The sequence below is a fragment of the Mesoplodon mirus genome, assembly GCF_964341445.2.
Source record: "Mesoplodon mirus genome assembly, chromosome: 18".
NCBI classification, from domain to species: domain Eukaryota; kingdom Metazoa; phylum Chordata; class Mammalia; order Artiodactyla; family Ziphiidae; genus Mesoplodon; species Mesoplodon mirus.
Genome location: NC_138994.1, coordinates 5,805,039 through 5,828,712, shown reverse-complemented (window position 1 = coordinate 5,828,712; position 23,674 = coordinate 5,805,039). Strand labels below are relative to the sequence as shown.

Genomic DNA, 23,674 nt, shown 5'->3' with positions numbered 1-23,674 from the left:
GTGGTGATAGTTCACAGACCGCGGCGCCCACTCGCCTGGCTCCCCCTCCCCCCGCGCCGAACACCATGGAGACGAGCGGGTGCGGGAGATACGCGCCGCCTCCCCCTGCAGAGATGCAGCTCCAGATTAGCGCGCTCCGGCTCGGCGGCTGCCTCCCCTCCCGCCCACCCCCGCCAGCCCCGCGCCGGGCCCCTGCGCCTCTCCCGGCGGGCTGCGAGCCCTTCCTCCCTCGCTTTGAGCCCTGAAGAAACCTTGTCATAGGCTCTTGTTCCCCGCCCCCGCCCGGGCCCTCGGCGACAGCCCCTGGATTCCCGATGCCAATGGGACCAAATGCGGAGACTGTCCTCCTCTCGCCCCAGCCTCCCTCCCAGGCTCAGGCCGACCGTTTGAAAACGCAGGGACAGGGGGATGGTGCCACCTGCTGGTCTCTGGGAAGAGGCCAGGGGAGGAAGGACCGTTGTGAGGCTCCTGCAGCTTCCCCCCAGTCTTCCATCCCGAGGGGTTGAGGATGGTCTGGGCGCTGGCACTCAGCTGCCACCTTGGAGACTGCTCATAGCGGCAGCTGATAAGGAGAGGCAGGGACCAAAGTTCGCCCCCCCCCCGGTAACTCCTGCCCCATCTTTTCCCAGGACCTCAAGTTCTCTAGTCTTCTGAGAGGCACTGAAAGTACTGGGGTGGGGATGGCACCCTTAAAACCACAGAAATGGGAGCAGACTGGCAACTTCAAGCTACACCTTAACAGCACCAGCTATGCGGAAGGAGAGGAACAAAACGACTCCAGCGGTCCCCATGACCCAGGAGCCATTCCAGCAAATTTATGAAAAAAAATATTTTATTCAGAAACACTGTTTACACACATGAGTAGCCTTTGTACAAAGAACAAAAGAATCCTGCTTCCCGTCCCCCCCTTCCTCGGGAGATGTTTCAACCTGGGACTCCTTCTGGGACTCCTTCCACTGTCAGCGGCCCCTGGCTGCGGGTGGCAGCTTCAGAGGGAGGGGGGAGCGTGTGAGGTTGGGAGCGAGGCCTTCGCAGACCACAGCCAGTTATGCAACTGTGACGAGGCCTAGTCCAGGGTCTACCTCCCAGCAGAGTGGGCCTGGCTCGATCAGCTTTTCCCCCTCCCTCCAGACCCCACAGGCGAGCTGCAAGCCCGACGCTGCCCCTTGCTGCAGGTTTGTTCCAGGAGGGGTTAGGGGCTCAACACTGCGAGTCCTGGGCCTCCTGTTCACCACATCCTAGACCAGTGCCTCCCCCACCCCCACCCCCCCACCTCTTCCATAAGTAAGCAAGGTTGCAGACAGAGAGGCGAGGAGAGAAGCCTGGGGCCAGATGGAGGGCAGGGGATATGGGATGGAAAAAGCCGGAATGTGGGCAGCAGCATTCTACACTCGAAGCTGGAGCCCCCTGGCTGGGGACCACGAGGCCAAGAAACTCCATCCTCAGAGCAGCTCTGACAGGCCCGATGCAAAAGACCCATTGGCTGCCGTGTTAGGGACATGACCGCGGATGGCCTAGATAAGCTCTCAGTTTCCAAAAAGCCTGGAGTCCATAGTCATTAGATAAAGTATAAAATATCACTCAAAACTGGTCTCTTGGTTCTTCCAACCTCCATCCTGAGGGGAAGAACCAAGAGACCAACGTGTGTTGCTCTGTATGCGAGCAGATGCACGTATATATATGCACACACACTTGGGAGGCAAAGCATCTAACTCGGGAGTAAAACTTGAGCTTAGAGACGTGACCTGTCTCCTTTCCCTTCTTGAGTAATTCCATTCAAGTAGCTACTGAGCAGGCAAAGGCTCTGGCAGGAATAGGTTTGCCTGCCTGGCGTACCTGCAACTACAGAAGCAGCTCAGTCTCTTCCACAACAGACAGACCCAAAGGGCTCCTGGAATGCCTCCATCTGAAGAAAAAGGCAGCCACGTGCCTAGGACTGCAAAGGCGAGGCGGGCGCACCTCGTACACAAACGTGCGCATATGCATGTGGACACGTGCCTGCAAAGGCCTCAATATGCACAGCGATACAGAAACAAAATCACAATGAATGTGAACCCTGCACGTTTCCAAAGGGAAGTGCAGGGTTCAAACAAACATTCACGAGAGCGAGCCCCTGGCAGAGGTGAAGAGACCAGTAGGCGGGGAGAGGCGGGGGTCCAGACTGTCCATAGGGCGGCGTAAGAGTTCCTCCACGTGCCGGGCCACATCCATGGTCTCATCCAGGTCGAATTCTCCATCCTGGTCGAGGACGGGGTCAGGGCTGGTAGAGAGAAAGGGACGTCAGAGGGAGCTGGCATGCCTCACAGCCCCCAAGCTCCTGGGGGACAGCGTCCAGCCTGCTCCCCACTCAGACCAGAGTCTCATGGCAGCAGGACCCGCTCTGGCTAGACTCACACCCCAAGTTGAATGAGTCAGTCACTGGCCTTTTGAGAGACACCCCAGTTCTAGTCTCATCGCTCACAACCTCATCGATCTCAGGGCAATGAGGTAGTTGGGTGAACGAGCTGCCCATGAAACCCCAGGCACCATTCACTGAGCACTTACGAAGGCCTGGGCCTTTCAACCATGTCACACCGACCCTCACAGCCACCCATAAGGCAGGTATTTACTCCACGTTATAGAGGAGGAAACTGAGACTCAATCATGTCAGGAAACTTGTTCAGGGCCACCTGGTTGGCAGGTGGAGGCAGGATTGGAATTCCGGTCTTTGTGACTCGCAAGCCTTCGGTTGTCCCACGGCAGCAGGCCACCCACAGCTTGCAAGAGAATTAATTCTCTTCTCTGGAAACTCCAGAGAGGAGCAATTGACACCCTGTTCCCACACAACTCCTAAGAACAACTACCCCATCCATAGCTACCCTGTATCAAGCCCTTGTAACAGTCTCACCTGTGCTAAATGCTCTACCTGCACTCTCTCACTTAATCCTGACCTCAGTCCCACGTGGTAGGTCTTTCTGCCTCCATTTTACAGATGAGGAGACTGAGCATCAGAGAGGCTCAATAATTTCCCCAAGGTCACACAGCTAGTCAGCACCAGAGCAAGGACCCTGCTATGTGTAGTTTCAAAATGCTCTATGCTTTTCATTGGCTGATCTCACCCACCCTGCACCTGGGCATGTGCCAGAGCCCGGCCTGGCCTGGGTGATCTCAGACCTAGAGGAGCTCTGGATTTCTTACCCACCAGCCCTCCGGGTGCCCAGCCTGAAGCCAAGTGCCCAGTTCCTCCCCACGGAGCCCCAGGAGAACACAACCTACTTCTGTGGGTACATGTTATAATGAGCCTGGGGGCACACGGCTGGGGAGGGGGCCTGGTCCATGTCGGTGGCGCTACTCCCGGCAGAGTCCGCAGAGGCGTTCACAAACCTGCGAGAGGAAGCAGAGCGCAGCCTCAGCGGGGAGGGGCTCAGGGGCCACCTGAAGAGAGGAGGAGACCAGAGCTGGACCCGGGACACTTACTCAGGGACCACTTGCTTGATCTGTGGCTTCACGTATCCGTCCACTGCTTTAGCTGCCAAGGGCGGGGGGAACGGTGATGAGAACCGAAGTCTCTGGGAGCTCCCAGGGGAGTGGAAACCCACCTGTGCAGTCTGCCTCCCCCCACAATGCCATGGGGCCTCAGCAGGGATGAAATTTCCCACAGACGCCCCATAAACACCCGCTGACAATGAACACCACCCAGGCCCTGGCTTCAGTCTCATCCCTTCTCCTGCTTCCTTTTCTGGCCTGTTTGCTCTCTCTCTCCTCACCCCCACCCCTGCCAGGGAAACAGAATCAACACCAAGGAACCAACCCAACCAATGGACTGGGGACAGGTTGAAGAGGAAAACCCTGTCATTTTGCTTCCTACACTCAACTTGAGGGTAGGTTTGAGGGTGGAGATTGGTGAGGGCAGCTGATCAAGATGGGAGTCGTGTACTTTCTGTGGGTTTGCATTATGGCCCCTCCCCCAGCACTGCGGCCTCTTCCTCCAAGGGCACAGAAGTGAGTCCCACTCAGTGTTTTGCTTTGCAGGGAAGAAGGCTGGGTCAGAGGTTTTGCTTTCCCTTTCTTCAGTGGTGAGCCCTGAAATCCTCTCCACGTGCCTTGCACCATCCCACGGACAAAAACCCACAGGGGAAACGGCCCCTCGGCTCTTCTTGGGGCGTGCCCACCGCCTAGCCCCGGGGGTATCTGGGCAGGACGCACCGAGCACAGGAGTATAGTACTTGGAGAAGACCTCATCCTTGGGCCGGTCGGGAAACACGTAGATGAGATAGCTCAGGTCCCCGAGCCTGTCAGCCAGGGACCGGATGGAGAAATCCCGCGTGGTGAACGGCTTCAGATTCCACAGGTTACGGTCAGCTGTGAAAAGGCCAAGCTATTCCCACAACCCACCGCCCTCGGGAGGAGGATCAGAGCTGGGGGGCTTCACGGCAGGCTTGCAGAGACATCGGAGCTTTCACTAGCCTGCACTGCAACCCCACCCCTGTGCTCCTCGGCATAGGGCAAGGAAATGACCACGGGCAAGCAGATACCAAGAAGGCTGGGTCAGGGCAGAGAAGGACTCGCCCGGCAGTTCTGGAGTCCAGGAGGCCAATGATTTTAGGTTCTCCCCAGTGGAAAACAACAGAGAGGGAATGTGCTTCTGAGCAACACTCCTCCCACCCTCCAAGCTCAGTTCCCATCTCTCCCACCGGATACCTTCTCAGGATGCAGGCCTGATGGAGAATAGGGAACAAGGAAATGGAAGGCAGGGCCACTGGGGCTAGCGTGTGGGCACGTAGGGAACTCACGAGAGTCAAACTTCCAGGCAATGGTGATGCCCCCTATTTCTGAGTCGCTAAAGCGCAACAAGAAGGTGCCGTCGGGCTTGTTGATGAGCAGGTCATGGGCCTGTTGCTTATTCACAAAACCTAGGATGGCCCTGGGTGCATCAAGCATACAGTGTCACTGCTGGCAGCAGCCACTGTCCCCTGAGCCCATGACCTCCCAGACCCCATTCCTCACCCGTCATTCCAATGGGGCTTGTGATGTTTCTTCAGCACCTCCATGACCCCATCGAACCACTGCCAGAAGGTGTAGTTCCAGCCTGGCAAGTTCTCCTGAGAGCCCCCAGGAAACCCCAAGTCAGGGCTTGTGCCCCCGTCGTCACGGGTGGTTCAGGGAACACTCAGTGCCCTCTTGTCCTCACCCAGACCTTCTCCCAGTTCCTCATCCGACTTGCCCCACACTCCAGCAAACTGCCACAGCCCCTGCTCATATCCTAGGGAACCAGAGAGTACACTGGCTTCTTGCCTCGCAGACACAGGGGTCCGGGACAATCCCACGGGGTGGGGGGCGGAGGTGCAAAGGATTGTCCAAGCTGGATGAGACCTCCAAAGTCATTCCCGCCCAACCCCTTTGCTTTACAGATGGGAAAAGCGCAGCACAGAGGAGGGAAGGGGCCTGGCGAATTAGTTAACACGTCGAGGGCTAGAGCCCAGGGACCCTGGCTCCCAGCTCTGGGTTCCTTCCATTGTCCTGCTTCGGCTCTCATGGCTGCCTGCGTTCCTTGGGGTACTAGCCCCTGTCTCTCCTGGTTGTAGAAGAGGGGGGTGGGGGTAGAGGGGGACCACTGACCAGGGGCAGTAACCTGCGTGTGAGGTGGGGGAAGGGTGGCAGGGTGGTCCCAGGCAGGCAGCGGGCGGCGTCCCTCACCCTGTTGAACTGGGACCAGGACACGGACATGCCGTTGTAGTCCTCGAGGTGGCTGCTACTGCTGTTGAACAGCTTCTGCGCCAGGAACACGAGGTTCTCCTTGGTCAGGCCCCGGTTGCTCTGCACTTCGGCCTTGAATTTCATGTTGAGCGCCTCGCACAGCTGCGGCCACAGGACTTTGTCAGGCACGGCAAACGGCACCCTGCCCTGGTGGGGAGAGAAAAAAGGAAACAAAGGCAGATGGAGGGAGTAGGAGATAGTTACACACACACAGATACAGACACCAGGAGACAGAGGGGACTGAGGAAGGTCCAGAAAAGGGGACCAAAATGCAAGGGAAAGAAAGGCTGGGGGGCAGGGTCAGAGGGGTGGGCATACAGGGATGGAGACCCAGACCAGGACCCTGGGGAGAGGGATCAGGGACCAGAGCCCCAAGACCACGCTCACAGACCTCGGAGACCCCAGTCCTGTGACCCAGAGCCCAGACAGAGCCTAGGACATGCCGAGGGCAGGGTGTTCACACCAGCTGCCCCCTGACCTCTGGTCTGGCCCTAGGGTTGGGGAAGACCACTCAGCAGGGGCCCTGGGGTTGGGGCTGACCCTGGGAAACTCCGAGGGGCCGCGGTGAGGGTCTCATGGGGACTCACCGGCTCAGCAAAGGCATTGTCCCATAGCACAGTGGCAGTAGCGTTGTGGTCCTGGCTGCCGTGAACAATGACAACCACAGGCAGGGACAGGGTCTACGGGAATCCAGGGAAGGGGGGGTAGGGCATGTGACCACCGTCTTGCCCTCCTCTCGGGGGAGACTCCCAACCCTCGTTCCTCAAGCCCCTCCCAGCAAAACTAAAGCAAAAACAAACAAAACAACACAACATATTTCTTCTTGGCCCACGGCCTAAATTCTGTGGGCTGGTGCCGGATTATGACCTCGCAAATGGGCACCAGCAGAGTGAAATTAGGTTTTCTGAGAGCATCATGGGGTAAATGGACTGAGCCTGTGTGAGGATTCAAGTCTCTGGCTTTCCCAAGCCAGCCGGGTGGCCTGCAAGGGGACGGGGGAGCCGGGTCTCACCTTCACCTGGAACACAAGCTCATTGCTGCCAACACTGAACTGAGACTCAAACAGGACCGTGAACTTCTCCTCCGTCACGGACTCTGCGCCTCGCCGGTCAGCGCGCTTGATCCTCTTTAGTGACTGCAGGGTGGGAGGTCAGAGGGGAATGAGGAGAAAGCTGCTGGTTAAGGACTCGGCTCTGGGCGGGCCTCCCTCCATGGGCGGGGCCCTGTCCTCACCATGTTCCTGAAGTGAGCGCTGAGGGTGCCTGTGGCCTGGTGATACTCCATCACACAACAGTTGTTCAAGATCTCTCCACTGCACTCACTGCGAAGCAGAGAGGAACCCATCTCCACTGGGCCCAGGCCAGGAGCACCATCCTGTCTGCACCCTGGGCCCAGACTTCTCCAGAAAGCCCTGCCAGCAGCCCCTGCCCCTCCCCTAAGAACATTTCTCCGAGTGTCCCTGGGCTCACTTTCTCATCAACCTGAGAGCACCTGAGCAAAGTCTCCAAGGGTGGGGCCTGTGTCTCTATCATTAAAGTTCCTTGGGTATCAAGATTGATGTGGGGACTACTGAGCCCGCAAGCCACAACTACTGAAGCCCACGTGCCTAGAGCCCGTGCTCCACAGCCAAGAGAAGCCACCTCAATGAGAGGCCTGCGCACCGCAACGAAGAGTAGCCCCTGCTCGCCGCAACTAGAGAAAGCCTGCGGGCACCAACAAAGACCCAACGCAGCCAATAAATAAATAAATGAATGACTAAATAAATAAATAAATTTAAGATTGATGTGGGGGCCTTCGGCAGTTTCTAGCGTACTTGAGATAAAAAGCATGACCACAGCCTACAAAGGTTCCCGAGATCAACCCCTGCGCACCTCCCTGGCCTCACTCAGGACAAGCGAGCCCACTGCCTTGTCTGTTTGCTGAACACGGACGCTCAGCATCTGCCTCGGGACTTCTGTACTCGCCCTTCCTATCTCCCCAAACACTCCTGACCTTCTCCTTCAGGTCTCCACTCAAATATATCCTCAGAAAGGCCCTCCTTGACTACCCTGGTATTGCAGGCGCTGTGATATTGCTTTCTTTTAATTTTCTGTCTCGAGATTAGGCAGGGACATAGCCAGGTTCTATGTGGATCACAGCTGTGTCTCAGTGCTCAGCACAGGTCCTGGGACACCCAGCGGCGAAATCCTTGTTGATTGACTATGTCTGCGAAGTGTACGCCAGGACAGACACAGTGAACTGGAGCGACACGGGACCACATCGCAATGCAAGACAAAGGGTTTCAGAGAGGGAGGCCATGCTGTCCCCATCACCCAGGACGCCTGCTGTAGAACAGAGGCTGAGCTGAGGGAGGGGCAGATGGGAGCAGGGCAAGTACTTGCGGGTGTTCTCGTTCTTGAGCAGCTAATGGGGCTCCTACAAAGGAATAGCCAGGCCTAGAAACTTCCTAGAAGGGGGGATCCCTTTCCTCCAATTTCGAGGGCAACGTACTTGCGGGTGTTCTCGTTCTTGAGCAGCGACTTGGCCTGCTGCTCACTGATGATGGTGGCCTTCACCTGGGGGGGGTTCATGTGCACGTTCAGCTTCCCGCCCACCAGCAGGCGCACGGTGGCTGCGAACTTGGTCTGGGTCTTCAGGACCTGAGGGGGCTGCTTCTCGATGATGAACGTGCTGCGGGGACACAAGTGACCAGGGGACGCCTCAGAGGACAGCGCTCCGGTCCCTCCCTCCGCGTGGCGAGGCCGCCTTGCACGGGGCACAGCAGGCGAAGGAAGGGCTTGTGGCACAGCCCCCGGTCCCGGGGGGGCCACTGCGAGTCGGGGAAGCTGGCAGGAGGGGAGGCAGTGAGGTGAACTCCACAGCTGAAACGGGCTGCAGGGAACAAGCCCATACAGTGTCCACAAGAGAAACTGGGCGAGGTCGACAGCAAGAGGCCACGGCAACAGGCGACAGAGGGGGATGGGATGAGGGCGTGAGGCAGAGACGGAAGGGTTTAAGCCAGAGCGCAGCGCCCTGTCTGTGAAGACCCTGCTGCCCGCGACCCAGGCCAACCGGATGGGGCCTGGGCGTGGCCAAGAGGCAGCAATCACCTGGTCACCAGGGCTGAGATGATGTCTGTGATGGTGGCGTTGACCTCAGCCAGCATCTCCTCCACGGGGCCGGGGATGGGCAGCTGCTGGCAGAGGTGCTCAGCTCTGCGGATCTGCTGCCGGTTCTGCCAGATGATCTCCGCCAACTTCTCACACCTGCACGGGAGCCCCGAGGCCAAAGGGAAGGACAAAGGCTTCACCCACTTCCTCCAGGCCAGAAGCCAGAAGGCGCCCAGGCTGGGGGGAAGGCCCCGACCCAGCTCCTCCCCGAGGAAGGCTCGGCGCCTTAGCCGCCTGGCCTGTCCACTGAGCAGAGCACGGCTGGCCTGGCTTCCAGAAACACAAAGAAACACACAGGAGGAGCGACCCTGACTTGGGTCCAACCAGCCTGAGCGTCACTCTGCACACCTGGTCCCACCCCACTCCCTCACCCAGGGGCGCCCCTCCCGGGGGAGGTGGCACAGGACGGGGGCACCAAAGTCTGCATCAGGAACCAGACCACTGGTGAAATAAGACCTGGGCCCCGACAGAGGGAGCCGGCTGCGCACGTAAACGCAGGAGCAGGACAGCAGCCGGTGGCGCCCTGCTGAGCCCCTGCCGCCCCCGCCCGGCCCCCCACACCCATTACCAGGATTGTAGCACGTCCAGGCTGCCCTCGGGGGGCCCTCCGTTCCCCGCCAGCTGCTGCCGCCGCTTCCACTGGATCAGCTCGTCATCCAGAATGATGGTCTGCTGCTTCCGCAGCAGCTGCAGGGTCTTCTGGTGCTTCTCGGCCAGCTCCTGAGGGGCGGGCGGCGGGGGAGCGGCCCTTCTGGGCTCTCAGAACAGCCCCACATGGTCTCCCCTCACCCCTTGCCGACCCGCTCTGCCCTGCGTGCCCACACAGCGGGGAAGGCTCTGGCCTCCTGCTCTGCTGCGTCCCGCTCTCTTCCTGGCTCTCTCCCTCCCTCAGGTCCCCGGGACGGCTCGGCTAGGGGTGTCACCTCCACGCCCGGGAGCGGGGGGACGCAGAGCCCACTCACCACGCGGTACTGCTGCAGCGTCTGGGCCTCGCGCTGCAGCCAGGCCTCCAGGGACACCTGCTTCTGCTGGAGGGCCGTCTCCCGGCTCAGACGCTCCTGGGGGTTCAGCTGGGCCAGCTGGGCAAACTGAGCTGGAGGAGGGGACAGGACACCCACGACCATGACCTCCCCGGGTCCAGCAGGGAGTCCGGCAGAACTGCACTCACCTGTTCTGGAGGCAAAACCCTGGAGGGGACACAGCTGACAAGTGGCCAGTCAGGGTTCCACAGCCATGGCGCCCAAAGATGAGTGGGCTCCGTCCCCTGGCCCCCCGACTCTGAGCTCCCCTTGGGGAGTGGGGAGACGGAAGCTTGGGGTGCAGCTGAGGAGGAGCCAGCCCATGGCCTCCCTGCCCACCCAGCCCTCCTCTCCCCACGCGGGGTCCGGCTTAGAGCCACCCTGCCTGCTCTGAAGTGTGTCCTCGCCATGTAAAAGGTGGGTGAACTCGGGCAAATCACCTCACTCTCCTATGCCTCAGCTTCCCCAGGTGTAAAATGGGAGAATCACGGCACCTGCCTCAGTGGCTGCTGTGACGTTACATAAGCAATGATACAGAAAATACTCAGGAAGCTGCCTGGCACCATCAGCTCCAGGTGAGAGTCAGTCCTCATGGCCAGTGGGTTACAGGACAGGATTAAAGGCTGACGGAGAAGCTCTCAGCCCCAACCTCACAGGACGAAGCCTCATCAGGAAGGCCCTGCTCCGCAGGGCTGAGCGCAGCAGCCTCTCCTCGGGGAAGGGGCGGTTTCTCCAGGTGCCAAAGGGGCCTAACATGTTTGTCCAGGTTGGGTCACTGTGAGCTCAGCAGACCAACCGGAAGAGGGAGAGACACAGAGTGTCCAGGGCCACTGGGGACACGAAAGCAGCAAGATTCTCTCAAGAGAGGGAGGCAGCTCCTCTCCACACCAGCCGTCAGGCGTCTCATCGAGGGCGGGAATAAGGTAACGAGGCCTCACCGACGAGGCCTTTTCAAAAAAATCTCTCATATGATACTTAAGACCTAGGCAAGTGCTGATAGAAAGGATGATACAAGGAACACCCGTGTATCAAGAAGCCAGCTTAAGAAAGTAAACATTTCCACAGTTAAGCACCTGTACACCCTCCCCTGCTGGCATCCCCATCCCTCCCTCCACAGGCAATCACCATCCGAGATGCTGGCATTCCTACCCCCACCAATAGGCTTTTGGAACGTCCCACGGTTCTTACTGGGGCTGAGTCAAGAAGATGAGAGCGTCAGTCAGCAGGTCTTGGTCAAGTTCCTGGCAGGCCTCTGAGGGCCATGTCACACTGACCGAGGCCCTGCCCTATGGATGCACAAAAGCAACTAAGGACACACTAAAGCAACCCTAGACAGCCAGGAAAGCCCAGAACTAGAAGAGAACTTAGAAATATGGCTGTAACATGACTGCGGGGGACTGAGCAGGTACGGAACAGAGCAGAATCATCTGGAGAGCCACCTCGGAACCCGGCCACCCACAGGGAGGTGGTGGGGATCCCAACACCAGGCCCAGCCTCCTTATGCAAGTGACCCACTTAGGTCTCTCCTGGAAAATTGGAGAAGCTTCTGGGAAGGACGCCAGGAGACTTGAGGCAACTGTCGGCTCCACTGGAGGGAGCTGAGACTTCCCTTGCACAGGCAGATCAGTAGTGTGAGTTTCTTTTTTTTTTTTTTTTTTTTTTTTTTCTTTTTGCGGTATGCGGGCCTCTCACTGTTGTGGCCTCTCCCGTTGCGGAGCACAGGCTCCGGATGCGCAGGCCCAGCGGCCATGGCTCACGGGCCCAGCCGCTCCGCGGCATATGGGATCCTCCCAGACCGGGGCACGAACCCGTATCCCCTGCATCGGCAGGCGGACTCTCAACCACTGCGCCACCAGGGAGGCCCTGGTAGTGTGAGTTTCTGATGGGTGCACTTGATAAATGAGACTGAACTGACATTGCACGATGGGGACAAACCCAAACCAGAGTCGAAACCCAACCTCACAAATAGGAAACAGAAAACCCCAGAATAGGATCATCAGTACTGTCAACAAGTCAACGGCCTTGGGTAGAAATAATAGCCTGAAATGTCCTGCTCCCTAATCTAGCAGGAGGGCCTTCCTTTCTTTCGGGTCAGTCTGGGATGGATTCAGATCTGAAGAAGAGCTGCTAGAATTATCCCCCCAACATTTACTCAACACCTGCTATGATTCAGGCAATGTGCTAGTCTCAGGGTACAGAAAACACTGACAGGGCAAGGTAGGAGGAAAGCTTAAGTAGTTAAATTAAAATAGAATCTTGGGCTTCCCTGGTGGCGCAGTGGTTGAGAGTCCGCCTGCCGATGCAGGGGACCTGGGTTCGTGCCCCAGTCCGGGAGGATCCCACATGCCGCGGAGCGGCTGGGCCCGTGAGCCATGGCCGCTGAGCCTGCGCGTCCGGAGCCTGTGCTCCGCAACAGGAGAGGCCACAACAGTGAGAGGCCCGCGTACCGGAAAAAAAAAAAAAAAAAAAAAAATAGAATCTTAAAAAATTTAAACAATTAAAAGGAAGGACAGAGGAACAAATACTGAAAAGGGACAAAACAAAATAAATATTAACATGTGGACCTCAATTGCTATGGAAGAACAGAGGAACAAATACTGAAAAGGGACAAAACAAAATAAATATTAACATGTGGACCTCAATTGCTATTACATTAAATATTAATGGACTAAACACCTTAATTAAAAGCAAAGATTGTCAGAATAAATAAAAAAGCTGGACTCAACTATATGCTGTCTACATTTCAAATTTTAAAAAGCATGGATAAAAATATGTTTCTGTTTAAAAATAGAATAAGAAGGCTGGAGGAGTAATACTAATATCTGATAAAGTAGACTTCAAGGCAAAGAGTGTTACCAGAGCTCAAGAAAGATATTCCATAAATATTAAGGTGTCAATCAATCAGAATGACATAATACTTCTAAATGTATATGCATCTAATAACAAAGCTTCAAAAATACATAAAAGGAATATTTACATAAATAATTGGAAAGTTAACACAATACTATAGGAGATTTTGATACCTTTCTTTCAGCATCTGATAGAACAATTAGGCAAAAAATCAATAAAGATATATCATTGATTCTCAAAGTGTGAACCAGTGATCCCTGAAGGGCTCCTAAGACCCTTATAGGAGGTCCACCAAGCCAGAACTATTTTCATAAAGTCATAGGACCTTATTTACCTTTTTTTCTCTTAGTCACTTATAAGCATACAGCAGAGTTTTCTAGAGGTTACAAGATATGTGATGTTACAACAGATTGAAAGCCAGCTCCAGCTATCTCCTATTAAGCCTAACATTAAAGAGATTTGCAAAAATGTAAAGCAATGCCACTCTACTCACTAAATTTGCGGTGGGTTTTTATAACTTTATTATGTTAACATTATATATTATGTTATATATGTTAACATTACTGAATTTATTATTGCTATTTTAAAATAAAACAACTTCAGAACATACATTCAAGTCCACAAAATACATTCACCAACACAGAGCATATGCTGGGGCATAGAACAAGTCTCAATAAATTTACAAGAAGAGATCATATAGAGTATGTTCTCTGACAACAGTGGAATTCAACAATGAAATGAAAATGAAATCAATAAAGATATGACATCTAGAAAAACACAAAATATTTGGAAATTAAACAATATACTTCCAAATAGTATGTGGGTAAAATAATTAATCAGAAGAGAAATTAGATAATATTTCAAATTGAATGATAATGAGTATACAGCATATCCAAAATGATGAGATGCAGCTAAAGCACTGATGAGAGGGAAATTGATAGCTCTGAATATATACATTAGAAAAGAAGAAAGGTCTAAAATCAATGACCTAAGGTTCTACCTTAAGACACCAGAAATAGAAGACCGAAGGAAAAGGCAGTTTGATACTTCTTGTTCTCACTAGGATGGGGTGGTACAGCTCTGGGAGCAATTTGAAGTGAAGGAAGATGAGCCACATTGCAAGACTCTTGTAAGTGTACCTGGGGTGAATTTCTTCTGAGTTAATTTTTCTTTCCCTGCACCCTTATCATGGCAGTCACTAGCAAATTATAGACCTAGGAGACAGGAGAATTTTCCACTGTCACCTCCTCCTCCCATCTTTACCTCCTATTAGGCTCAAGAAGGGGCATTCCTGGAGTTCCACCTCTCCCCAGCCTGGTTCAACCACGGGACTCCCAACCTAAGTCCTCCCTTTGACTGGGGAACACTTTGTCCATATTCATTCATTCATTGATTCATTCATTGATATACTCACTGAATATTGGTTAAAATATAGTGATTTTATGACATATCTCTAGTTAAGGTCCAGTTCTGCAACTTTCAAGAAACCCAGGCAAGGGCTTCTCTGGTGGCGTAGTGGTTAAGAATCCGCCTGCCAATGCGGGGGACGTGGGTTAGAGCCCTGGTCCAGGAAGATCCCACATGCCGCGGAGCAACTAAACCCATGCGCCACAACTACTGAGCCTGCGCTCTAGAGCCCGTGAGCCACAACTACTGAGCCCGTGTGCCACAACTACTGAGCCCGTGTGCCACAACTACTGAAGCCTGGGCACCTAGAGCCCGTGCTCCACAACAAGAGAAGCCACTGCAATGAGATGTCTGCGCACCACAACGAAGAGTAGCCCCGCTCTCTGCAACTAGAGAAAAGCCCACGCGCAGCAACGAAGACCCAATGCAGCCAAAAATAAATAAATAAAATAAATTTAAAGGAAAAAAAAAAGAAACCCAGGCCAAATTACGTGTTCTCTTTGAACATCAGTTTTATCATCTGCAAAACAGGAATGATACAACTACCTAGTTTTTAGGGCTGCTGTAAAGGTTGTAGTGAATAATGCATGCAAAGGGTTTAGCCTGGAGCCTGGCCCATAGCAGGGGCTCCATCACTGGGAGCGTTACTCCTCCCAAGCTTTGGATAAGGTTCTGGGGAGACAGACGTGGATCTAGCCCCAACCCTGCAGGAGTTCACAAAGTGGTCTCACTCCCATCCCCCAGACACACGCTGCCCTCTTACACCAGCCTCACCCTGGATCCTCAGGCTCTCTTGATATTGGATGATGAAGTACTCTTGAGTCTGCTGCAGCTTCTTCAGCTCATTCTCTGTGTCCTGTGTGACCAGTCGCAGCTCCTCAAGTGTCTGGTTGATCTGAAGGTGTTTCTGGGACATGGCATCAACCAGGATCCCAGAAGAAGAACTACCCTGGAGACATATCAGGGGAGAGTGTGGGCAGCGGTAAGCTGGGCAGTGAGGATGGGAGAAAGCCTCAGGCCCTGGGGAACGCCAATACTACAGACCCCAAATGCCAGATCTAGAATAAGAAGGAAGGGTACTTGGAGTCAGAAGGAGAGTCATTTGCCAGAATGGGGGTGGAGAGGGTAAAGGAAGAGAAACAGGTGACCTGGCAGACTACGGCATCTTCATAAAGCATGGAAGAAACTTCTATTGCAGTTCTGACCTCCACCAGAGTAACCCACACAGGGTCCGTCGGGGTTCTCTCTGGAGAGACTAGAACTCAACATGTCCCAGGAGTTACCTGGGTTTTCCTACTACTAATGATGATGACCCCTCACTTCATAGTCATTAACTGACCCGATGCCACGATGCCACCTGTGCTAGGTGCTGGGGACACAGTGGGGGACAAGGCTGTGTGAACACACATCATCTGTGTCCTCACTCGAGACCTTCTTGTGACTGAGAAAAAAGTGTGAACCGCTCACAGGTGGCATCCTGGAGACCCCAAATAAAGTGACAGGGGAGGCATCCACAAGGGCCTTGTGGATCCAGCCACTGAACTGCCCTGGTTGGATCTACTCCTTCAACCAAGTCTTTAGGGCCTTTCCAGTGACCTGCTCTCAGAATAAAATCCAAACTCCTCCCACACCCTCCACGGCCCTAGCCCATAGCCTCTGCCTACCCCACCCACAGCGCCACTGCTGCCCAAGCACACCAGCTACTTTCTGTTCCTGAATACATAAGCGTGTTCCTCCCTCAGGGCCTTTGTATTTGTTGTTCCATCACCCTGGAACAGTCTGGCACCAAACCTTCCTGCTGGCACTTCCCCTGGCACCTTTTCAGAGTGACCCTCTCTGATGAGCCAATTTAAAATAGGACCTCCCTTACTGAAGGTGTCTTGTTCTTGCACGTTCTTTCTTTCTTTTTTTAAATTTATTTATTAATTTGCTTTTATTTTTGGCTGTGTTGGATCTTCGTTGCTGCTCATGGGCTTTCTCTAGTTGAGGCAAGCGGGGGCTACTGTTCCTTGCGGTGCGCGGGCTTCTCATTGTCATGGCTTCTCTTGTTGCAGAGCACGGGCTCTAGAGCGCAGGCTTCAGTAGTTGTGGCGCACGGGCTTAGTTGCTCCGCGGCATGTGGGATCTTCCCGGACCAGGGCTCGAAGCCCTGTCCCCTGCATTGGCAGGCAGATTCTTAACCACTGCACCACCAGGGAAGCCTGCATGTTCTTTCTTGTCTTCCTCCCTGCACTAGGATGTGAACTCCCTAAGGCCTAGGACCTTGTCTGTCTTGTGCACCACAAAATCCCCAAGGCCCAGGACATCAGAGGTGTTGAAGAACAGCTTGATGACTGGGAGAACAATTATTTCCCCCCAACCATGACAACACCTGCATCGTAGGCCCGTATTTCTTTTTTTTTTTTTTTTTTTTTTTTTTTTTTGCGGTACGCGGGCCTCTCACTGTCGTGGCCTCTCTCGTTGCGGAGCACAGGCTCCGGACACGCAGGCTCAGCGGCCATGGCTCACGGGCCCAACCGCTCCGCGGCATGTGGGATCTTCCCGGACCGGGGCACGAACCCGTGTACTCTGCATCAGCAGGCGGACTCTCAACCACTGCGCCACCAGGGAAGCCCAGGCATGTATTTCTTAATTGGAGCCGAACTCATTTGTACATTTACAGATAGCTCTGTAATTGCACCAAGTCAAGAGTTGTACCAGTTGACCCTTTGTGACCTGGCTTCTGCCCAGTTGGCTCCCTTCTCCCCAGTAGCACTGAACACTTACAGTTCTTCGAACGTCATAAGGTGGCTCGTGCCTTCCTGCCCTCACATATACTGCTGTTATTTTTAACTAGAAAACTCATCCTGCCTCCTTCCTCCCTCTTTCCCCACTATAGTTTGGGCATCCTTTTCCTCAGGACACCCTCCCCTCCACCAGCCAGCCTGCTCCAGTCTGAGTTGGATCCTTTTTCCAAAGAGGCCCGCTTAGCCCTCAGCTGACACCTAAAGAATCTATCATCGCCTGCATTCCCTTTAGGTGGAGACCAGGACTTTATCTGTTTTTCCCATCCGAGTCCAGTGTCAGATGCACAGCAAGACCTCAATAAATATTTACTGAATGAACGCTCAAATTCTTGAAATCAGTGTCCACCACAAGTAAATAATAAATATGACTTCGCTCCAGGCACTGGTCTGTGGTCTTTACCTATGGGATATCATTTTATGAAATTCATTTTGCTTTATTGCAGATAATATACCATTTGACCCATTGTCCAAGCAACGTCTGATGCCTTTATGGTTTCAGAACATGGGGGACGAGTCCCTGCTCTGCCTTGCTAGGCCTCGCTTCTCTGAGCTTGCCGGGTTACTTCTTCTGACATAGACCTCAGCTCTGTTTCCCCTCATAGACCACACCAGAGGATATTTCTTTTTTTGTCTCCAGCCCCATTTATTGAACGACAAATCTTTTCCCTGGTGATTTGTAATGCCATCGCTGACATAGACTGCATCTCCTGATGTGTATGTGTGTTTTTAAGGCTTCCTTTTCTGTTTCATTTGTGTTTGTCTATCCTTTGCCCACATAGTATCTCACAATAACCCTACAGGGTAGATACGATGACTGTCCTCATTTATAATAGAAAAAGACAGAGGCTCAGAGAGGTTAAGTAACTTGCTCGAGTCACACAGCTAGTAAGTAGTAGAGCCAGGGACTGAAGCCGGGGAGTGGGGGTCGGGTGTCAGTGTACACCTGCATGTGATGCTGCCTGTCACGCTTGCTCATGTCTTTTATTTCTTTGGTGCTTTCTCATGCCAGTGTTTATAAAACATATAAAAGCAGGTAGAAGGACTTCGCAAAACCTCTCCCCAAACCCATGGGACACTCACATTGTTGGCTTCTCGGACCAGCCTTTGTTCATTGTACAGAATATGGCGGATGCAGCGCACCAATTCCATGGGGCAGTGGTCATACGTGTTCTGAAAGAATCCAACAGCAGCTGCCAGTGGCCATCCTCTGCTCCCACCATGACCATTGCAGTGCCACGCCCACCCCTTCCTCTCCTCCAGTCCCTGCCTCAGCTTCCCCTGGGAAGCCTCAGGAACTGTCACCAGACCCTCTCTCTCTCCTTGACTTGATTTCCCCTCGCAGATCTTCATATTTGGTTTGCAGTGCATTAGAAACAGTTTACAAAGCACTTCCAATCTGCCATCTCCTTTGACTTGTGCATCACAGAAACCCTATGACATAAGCAGAAACTGTTATCCTCATTTCACAGATGAGAAAACTGATGCTCAGAGAGATTAAGTACTTGTCCAGAGGCAAACAAGTGAGTGAGCAGATGACTGAAGACCCAGGGCATCTCATGGCAAGGTCAAGGGACTTCCACTATAGTCCTGGCCCTGGGTTCCTAGTTTGCTTCCCTCTTCCCACAGGTTTCTCGTGTTTCCTGCCTCTTCTGGGATGGACTTTTTATTCTCCTGGCTGCTTGTGTTTAAGAAGGGCTCTCTAAATCTTCAAGTGAGTTCCAACAAATGCTCAACTATGATCACCACCCTCACCCCTCTCCTGCTGCCACAAAAACTTCCTCTCTCCCTTATATTCCTTCCCCCCGCATCCTCAGGTGAAGGAGAAGCTACACCTTACATCTAAAACCTTAATTCAAGGCTCCGGGACAACTCTGTTCCTCTTGCACACCACTTCAGCAGCTCTTTGAAAAGCCTTTAAAAGAGCCCCAAGAGGGATGCCTGGCTGCCTCGTTGCCTCATTTCTAGAATCTGTCACTATTCCTTTCTCTGACAATAGAATCTTGACTTGGTCTACCCCCATCCCTTCTGCTTCGTCTGCCCAGAATGCAGTTTCACCCATCCCCCTTCTCTTGGGGACAAACACGCCCCACCTCTTGCTTTAGAATATGCTAAGGGGAATCTGACAGGTCTGATTTAGAAAGAGGGGGTGGGGGAAATCGAAGCACAGAAAAGTTGCCGATAAGCTCAGGGTCATACGGTGAGTCAGTGGCCAAACCAGGGAAAAAAACCCGGGGTTCTGGTGCTGGAAAGAGAAGGCGGACACTGCACCCTGCAGGTGGCCCAGAGCTCACACCCACCTGGAGCTTCGTGGCCCCAAGCTCATACCCACCTGGAGCTGCGTGGCCTGGAGCTCATGCCCACCTGGAGCCTCGAGGCCCCAAGATCACACCCACCTGGAGCTGCGTGGCGTAGTGCCCCAGCTTGATCTTCAGTAAGAACCCATCTTCCCCTACTTGGTGCTCAGCCTTCTTCTGCAGCTCCTGCACCAGGCCCTCCAGGAGCTGGGTGGCCTGGGGTCGGTCCTGGGGATTGTCCAGGTCGATGGCATCCCTTGGGGCAGGGCAGGAGAGAGAAGCCTACTATGGCGCCTCCTTGGGCATGGAGGTCAGGCACCAAGAGTGACGTGGAAATCCAAGGCTCGTGCCCACCAGACTTGTTCCTGGCAGTTCCACAGGCACCAAAGTCTAGAAACATTCCCTCTCCAATCCCAGACTCCCATTTCCCTGTTCCCCTTTTCCAAGGACACCGCCTCTTCTGCACAGAGCGGGACAGACAGGACCAGAATCTCACCAAACCACAAAGAGGAGACTTAAAGGCCAAGGGGCCTGGATGGCACCAGGCAGGGGCACCTACCACGGCTGGCTCTCGATCCACTGCGCTAAGTAATGCCGGACCTCGATGGGGAAGTGCTGCCCATACAGCACCTGCATCTGGCGAAGCGCATCTCCCTGCAGCTGTTGGGCCTGGATCCAGCCCGCCATGTCCGTTCACCTAGCACGAGCAGAGGGCTGAAGAGGCGCCTCCTTGTTAGAGGCGAGGGCTGGGCCTGCCTCTGGCCCTGCCATGCCCACCCATCCCTGGACCGCGGTCAGGCCCGGCCCCTCCCCTCCCACAGACACGCTTTCCTGTGCGAGAAGAGAGACGGTGAGGAGGGGAAGGCCGGCCTTCCCTCCAGCGAGGAGCCCGCTGAGGCTTGGGGAGGGGCTCCCGAAAGTCAGGTGCCCTCCCCCTCTTCCTCTCCCCTCGCCCCACCGGGGCTTCCCCGGGGGGAACAGCTAGAAACTGAAAGAGAAACTTGATGGCGGAGGCCCACGGGCCCTCTGGGGAGGGCTGCAAGAATCCCCCCACCCTGCTTCGAACCCCGAGTCCCCATTTCTGGGAACGGGGGATATCCCAGCCCAACGTTTGAGCAACGCCACCGACGGTTCCCACTGGACAGCTCTGTCACCGTAAGCACGTGGCTGGGGTTAAGGAGAGAGGGCTGGGGAGACAGACACTCCCTCTCTTGGGCTGCGTCCCCCAAGCTGTGCCCCGAGGTCTCCCACTGTCCAGTCCGACAGCGCCCCCTGCCCTCTGCCGGCGAGGATGGCGTCCACCCTCGGCCCCCTCCCTGCATCAGCGTCCCGCGTCCCTCGTCTCTCGTCCGCGCTGCGCGCTGCTCCGAAACTCCCTCTCGGTCCCGGGGACCGTCCCCTGCACCCCTACGCCCGTCGGGCTCCGGGTCCCGCGGTGAGGGGGCCGGGGCAGCAGCCAGGGGCCCCCTCTGGGCGCGCGCCGCCGGGGACGCGCGGCCGGGCCACCCACCTGGTCGCGCAGAGCAGTCCGGCTGCGGGGCTGACGCTCGCTCCCGGCCCGGGCTCCTGGCGGCGGCGGAGGCGGTGGCGGCGGCTGTTACTACAGGAAGGAGCCGAGAGCAGCGATTTCCTCCTCAAAGGTCAGCTGCCTCTGATAGACCATACACAGCGCGCGAGCTCTCGCCAACACCCCTCCCAGCCTCGGTCGCTCCCTCCCTGCCTCCGCCCTTGGTGGCTAGCTCTCCGGCGAGTGCACAGCGGCGGCGGCCGCGGCCGGGCCCCAGGCAGCGAGGCGGGGCTGGCGCCGAGCACAGGGGCTGCCCCGATGGCCGGGTCACCGGGGAGTCCCAGCCAGCCCTCGCCGGCGGCCCCGCGGAGCTGCCGCGGACCGTGCTAAGCAAGAGGCGCAGGAGTGGCTGGAGGATGAGGGTGGGAGGGCTGGGAAATCCCGGGCTCCGGAAATCCCAAAGCAGGGCCTCAGTTTTCTCATCTGTAAAAAGGGAGGAGGGAAGGGTTGGAGCAGCCTTCCAGCCCTGGCGTTTGTCGTCTTTTGAGTCTCTAGATTTAAAAAGTTTAGTGTGTGTGTGCGTGTGTGTTTGTGTGGGTTGGGGACACAGCTTTTGTAATCTCAGAGACAAAGCGTATTGAGGGGAAAGACTGGGGATTCCAGAGAAGGCCAGGGGGCCTTCACCAGGGGGCCCCCCCTCACCCAGGGGGCCCCACCGCCCCTCCTTACATCACTCCCGCCACTGTGCACCCCCGCCTGCAGTAGAAAAAAGAAAGAACCCTGGCAGGCAAATGTTTCCACCCCCTGAAATTATGCAGATAAGAAATGGAGTCCAGAGAGGGGAGGGGGCTTGCGTAGGGTTCCACAGTGGGCACAGGGCCTAGTCCACAGACTATGGTTCATACATGATCCTGCCTCTCCACTCACCCCAGCCCAGTCACATCTGAGGCTGGTCCTGTCTTCGGAAAGTCCAGGGAGGGGTGTCTTGAATCCTCCCAAGCTCAGGACTGCCTATAAGCCTTGACAGAGCAGGGAACACCTTCCCTGAGCCTTGCCTGGGTCCCAGCCCCCTCCCTGAGAGCCCCCCTACGGGGCCTGTGGAGTTGGGCAAGGCTGCCCTGGAAGCCTTCCATTCCCTTTACCCAGCTTCCCTCTCCTCTGGGGCCGCCCCCGTGCCTGGCAGCTGGTCTTGGCAGCACCAAGGGAGGGGCCAGTCTGGCAGCCCACTCAGGGCTGGCTGGGCCAAGACCTCATGTACTGGGGGCAATCATTCTCCTCTCCCTCCCTCCCGCCCTAATTCCTTCTTGAATCTGCCCTTTTCTCTCCATTCCTTCCCCCCCTCCATGTGCCCCCCCATCTTCTTACCGCTCACTACTTCCCCACTTTCATTCTCTCACTTCAGAGAAAACCCGAAGTTTAAAGCTGTAGAAGCTGGATTGTCTCCCCTTCCCACCCCCAGCACACCTCCATGTGTGGTCACGGTCTCAGTGGGCAGAATCGCAAGGAAAGGAATTGAAAACTGTAAAGGGGTTCAAGGGATTGGGGAAAACTTGCTCTAGGGAGGAGGAAGCACAATGCCTCTCCCTCTTTCCTTCCTCTACGCTGTGCAACGGATCTGGTAGGGGAGGGTCTGACACACAGCTAGGGGCTTACCTGGAGTGACAGCCAAGTGTCAGAGCTGGAAAAAAAAAAAACGTAAAGATGATTTTACAAATGGGGAAACAGAGGCTGGAGAGGGGAAGTGACCCGGTCAGTGTCACGAGGACACAGTGGGTGGGCCCGATGTGGCACCTGTGCCCTCCAGCCTCTCACTGTGAGCAGGTGGCTAAGTCAATCAGTGGGAGCAGACTCCTTGAGTTTCCAAGTCCTCTGAGCCACGTCTGGAAGGCAGAGGACCACCCTTGCCATGCAGCCGCATCTGGGCATCTGGAAAGGGTGGGATGGGGATGCCAGCTTCAGAGTGGGGGCCCTGCCTCCCCACTTCCAGGCAGTCGCCCCTCCAGCCTCCTCCCCAGGGCCTGCTGGGGCCTGCTGCTCCAGCTGGCAGCCCTGCGCACCAAACATCTGGTTGGATGGGACTGGGCTTGGCTAGGGGGGTGGGTCCTCCTGGGTCCTAAAAAAAAGCTAGCATTGGGGTGCCCGTGAACAAAACTGGAGGGATTGGCCTAAAAGGGTGTACCCCAGTGCCTTCAGAGCTCTCTGTTTGATTCTGCCTGGGTTGCTCTCCATTTCTTTGTGCCTCTGTTCTCCTTTTGAGATGCAGTGGGAGGGGAGGAGCTCTGGAGCTTTCCCAGGATGGGCAAAGGCCAACCAAGAGAGTGGAGGAGGGAAGGGTGTCAGCGTTAGGCTGGGGGCAGAGGTGACTGTGGTTAGGGCTCCGGATAACGCAACTACCCGGAACTGTCAAATTTGGGGTTTCTTTTTGCTTTCAGTCCCCTGGTTTGGTCTCTGCTATTTCCCACCACAAAGCAAAGCACCCTGGTGGTTTTACGGGCCCGGACTATAGAGGAGAAAACTGAGGCGTAGAGAGTGGGGGGTTCAGGAAGATCAGAGACCTCCTCGCGTCTAGACTGAGCTGGGGTCTTAGGCTGCCGCCCCTAACTGCCTCTCATCCCCAATTCCAAGTCACAGCATTACATGGGGAATGAAGAAGGATTAAAAAAAATTCTCACAGGAAGACATTCCCCAAAAGAAGACTGGCTGCATTTTAATAGGAATCATAATAATCCCTAGCCTAGTCTGTAGTTCACACTCTATGCACATATCTTGAACTGAATCATGGCATATTCATGTACAAACGTGGTTGAACTCTTCAACTCAATTGATCTTTGCAACAGCCTTGAAGGTAGGCAGAACCAGAATTTTCCCCTTTGATTAGTCCAGGAAAGAGTCCTGTCCACAGCAGTCTGGCCAGTCAATGCACAGC

The 23,674-nt window shown here is 55.1% G+C and overlaps 1 protein-coding gene across 2 annotated transcripts; it reads right to left on the bottom strand.

Annotated features, from left to right (window-relative positions):
• Nucleotides 1–814: 814 nt before the first annotated feature.
• STAT5A (signal transducer and activator of transcription 5A) lies at nucleotides 815–20,937 on the bottom strand. Of its 2 annotated transcripts, XM_082603248.1 has the most exons (19): nucleotides 20,752–20,937; nucleotides 19,801–19,955; nucleotides 19,341–19,497; nucleotides 18,028–18,117; nucleotides 14,936–15,110; nucleotides 9,848–9,978; nucleotides 9,454–9,605; nucleotides 8,826–8,981; nucleotides 8,227–8,406; nucleotides 6,970–7,057; nucleotides 6,749–6,871; nucleotides 6,324–6,416; nucleotides 5,677–5,883; nucleotides 4,987–5,081; nucleotides 4,773–4,903; nucleotides 4,186–4,341; nucleotides 3,457–3,508; nucleotides 3,256–3,363; nucleotides 815–2,260 (listed from the first exon to the last, which is right to left on the bottom strand). In XM_082603248.1, exons 2-19 carry the CDS (start codon nucleotides 19,926–19,928, stop codon nucleotides 2,098–2,100), a joined length of 2,385 nt encoding a protein of 794 aa, XP_082459374.1. In that variant the 5' UTR covers nucleotides 19,929–19,955; nucleotides 20,752–20,937; the 3' UTR covers nucleotides 815–2,097. The 2 variants fall into 2 exon arrangements, with proteins under 2 accessions (XP_082459374.1, XP_082459375.1); XM_082603249.1 differs by lacking the exon at nucleotides 6,324–6,416.
• Nucleotides 20,938–23,674: the final 2,737 nt, after the last annotated feature.

Coding starts and splice junctions, on each gene's coding strand:
- STAT5A (XM_082603248.1), bottom strand. CDS start 19,928: ATGGCGGGCTGGATCCAGGCCCAACAGCTGCAGGGAGATGCGCTTCGC. Junction 9,979..14,935: donor AGAGAGCCTGAGGATCCAGG/GTGAGGCTGGTG, acceptor CCCCTCCTCCAG/CTCAGTTTGCCCAGCTGGCC. Junction 8,982..9,453: donor CTGGACGTGCTACAATCCTG/GTAATGGGTGTG, acceptor GCTCCCGTGCAG/GTGTGAGAAGTTGGCGGAGA.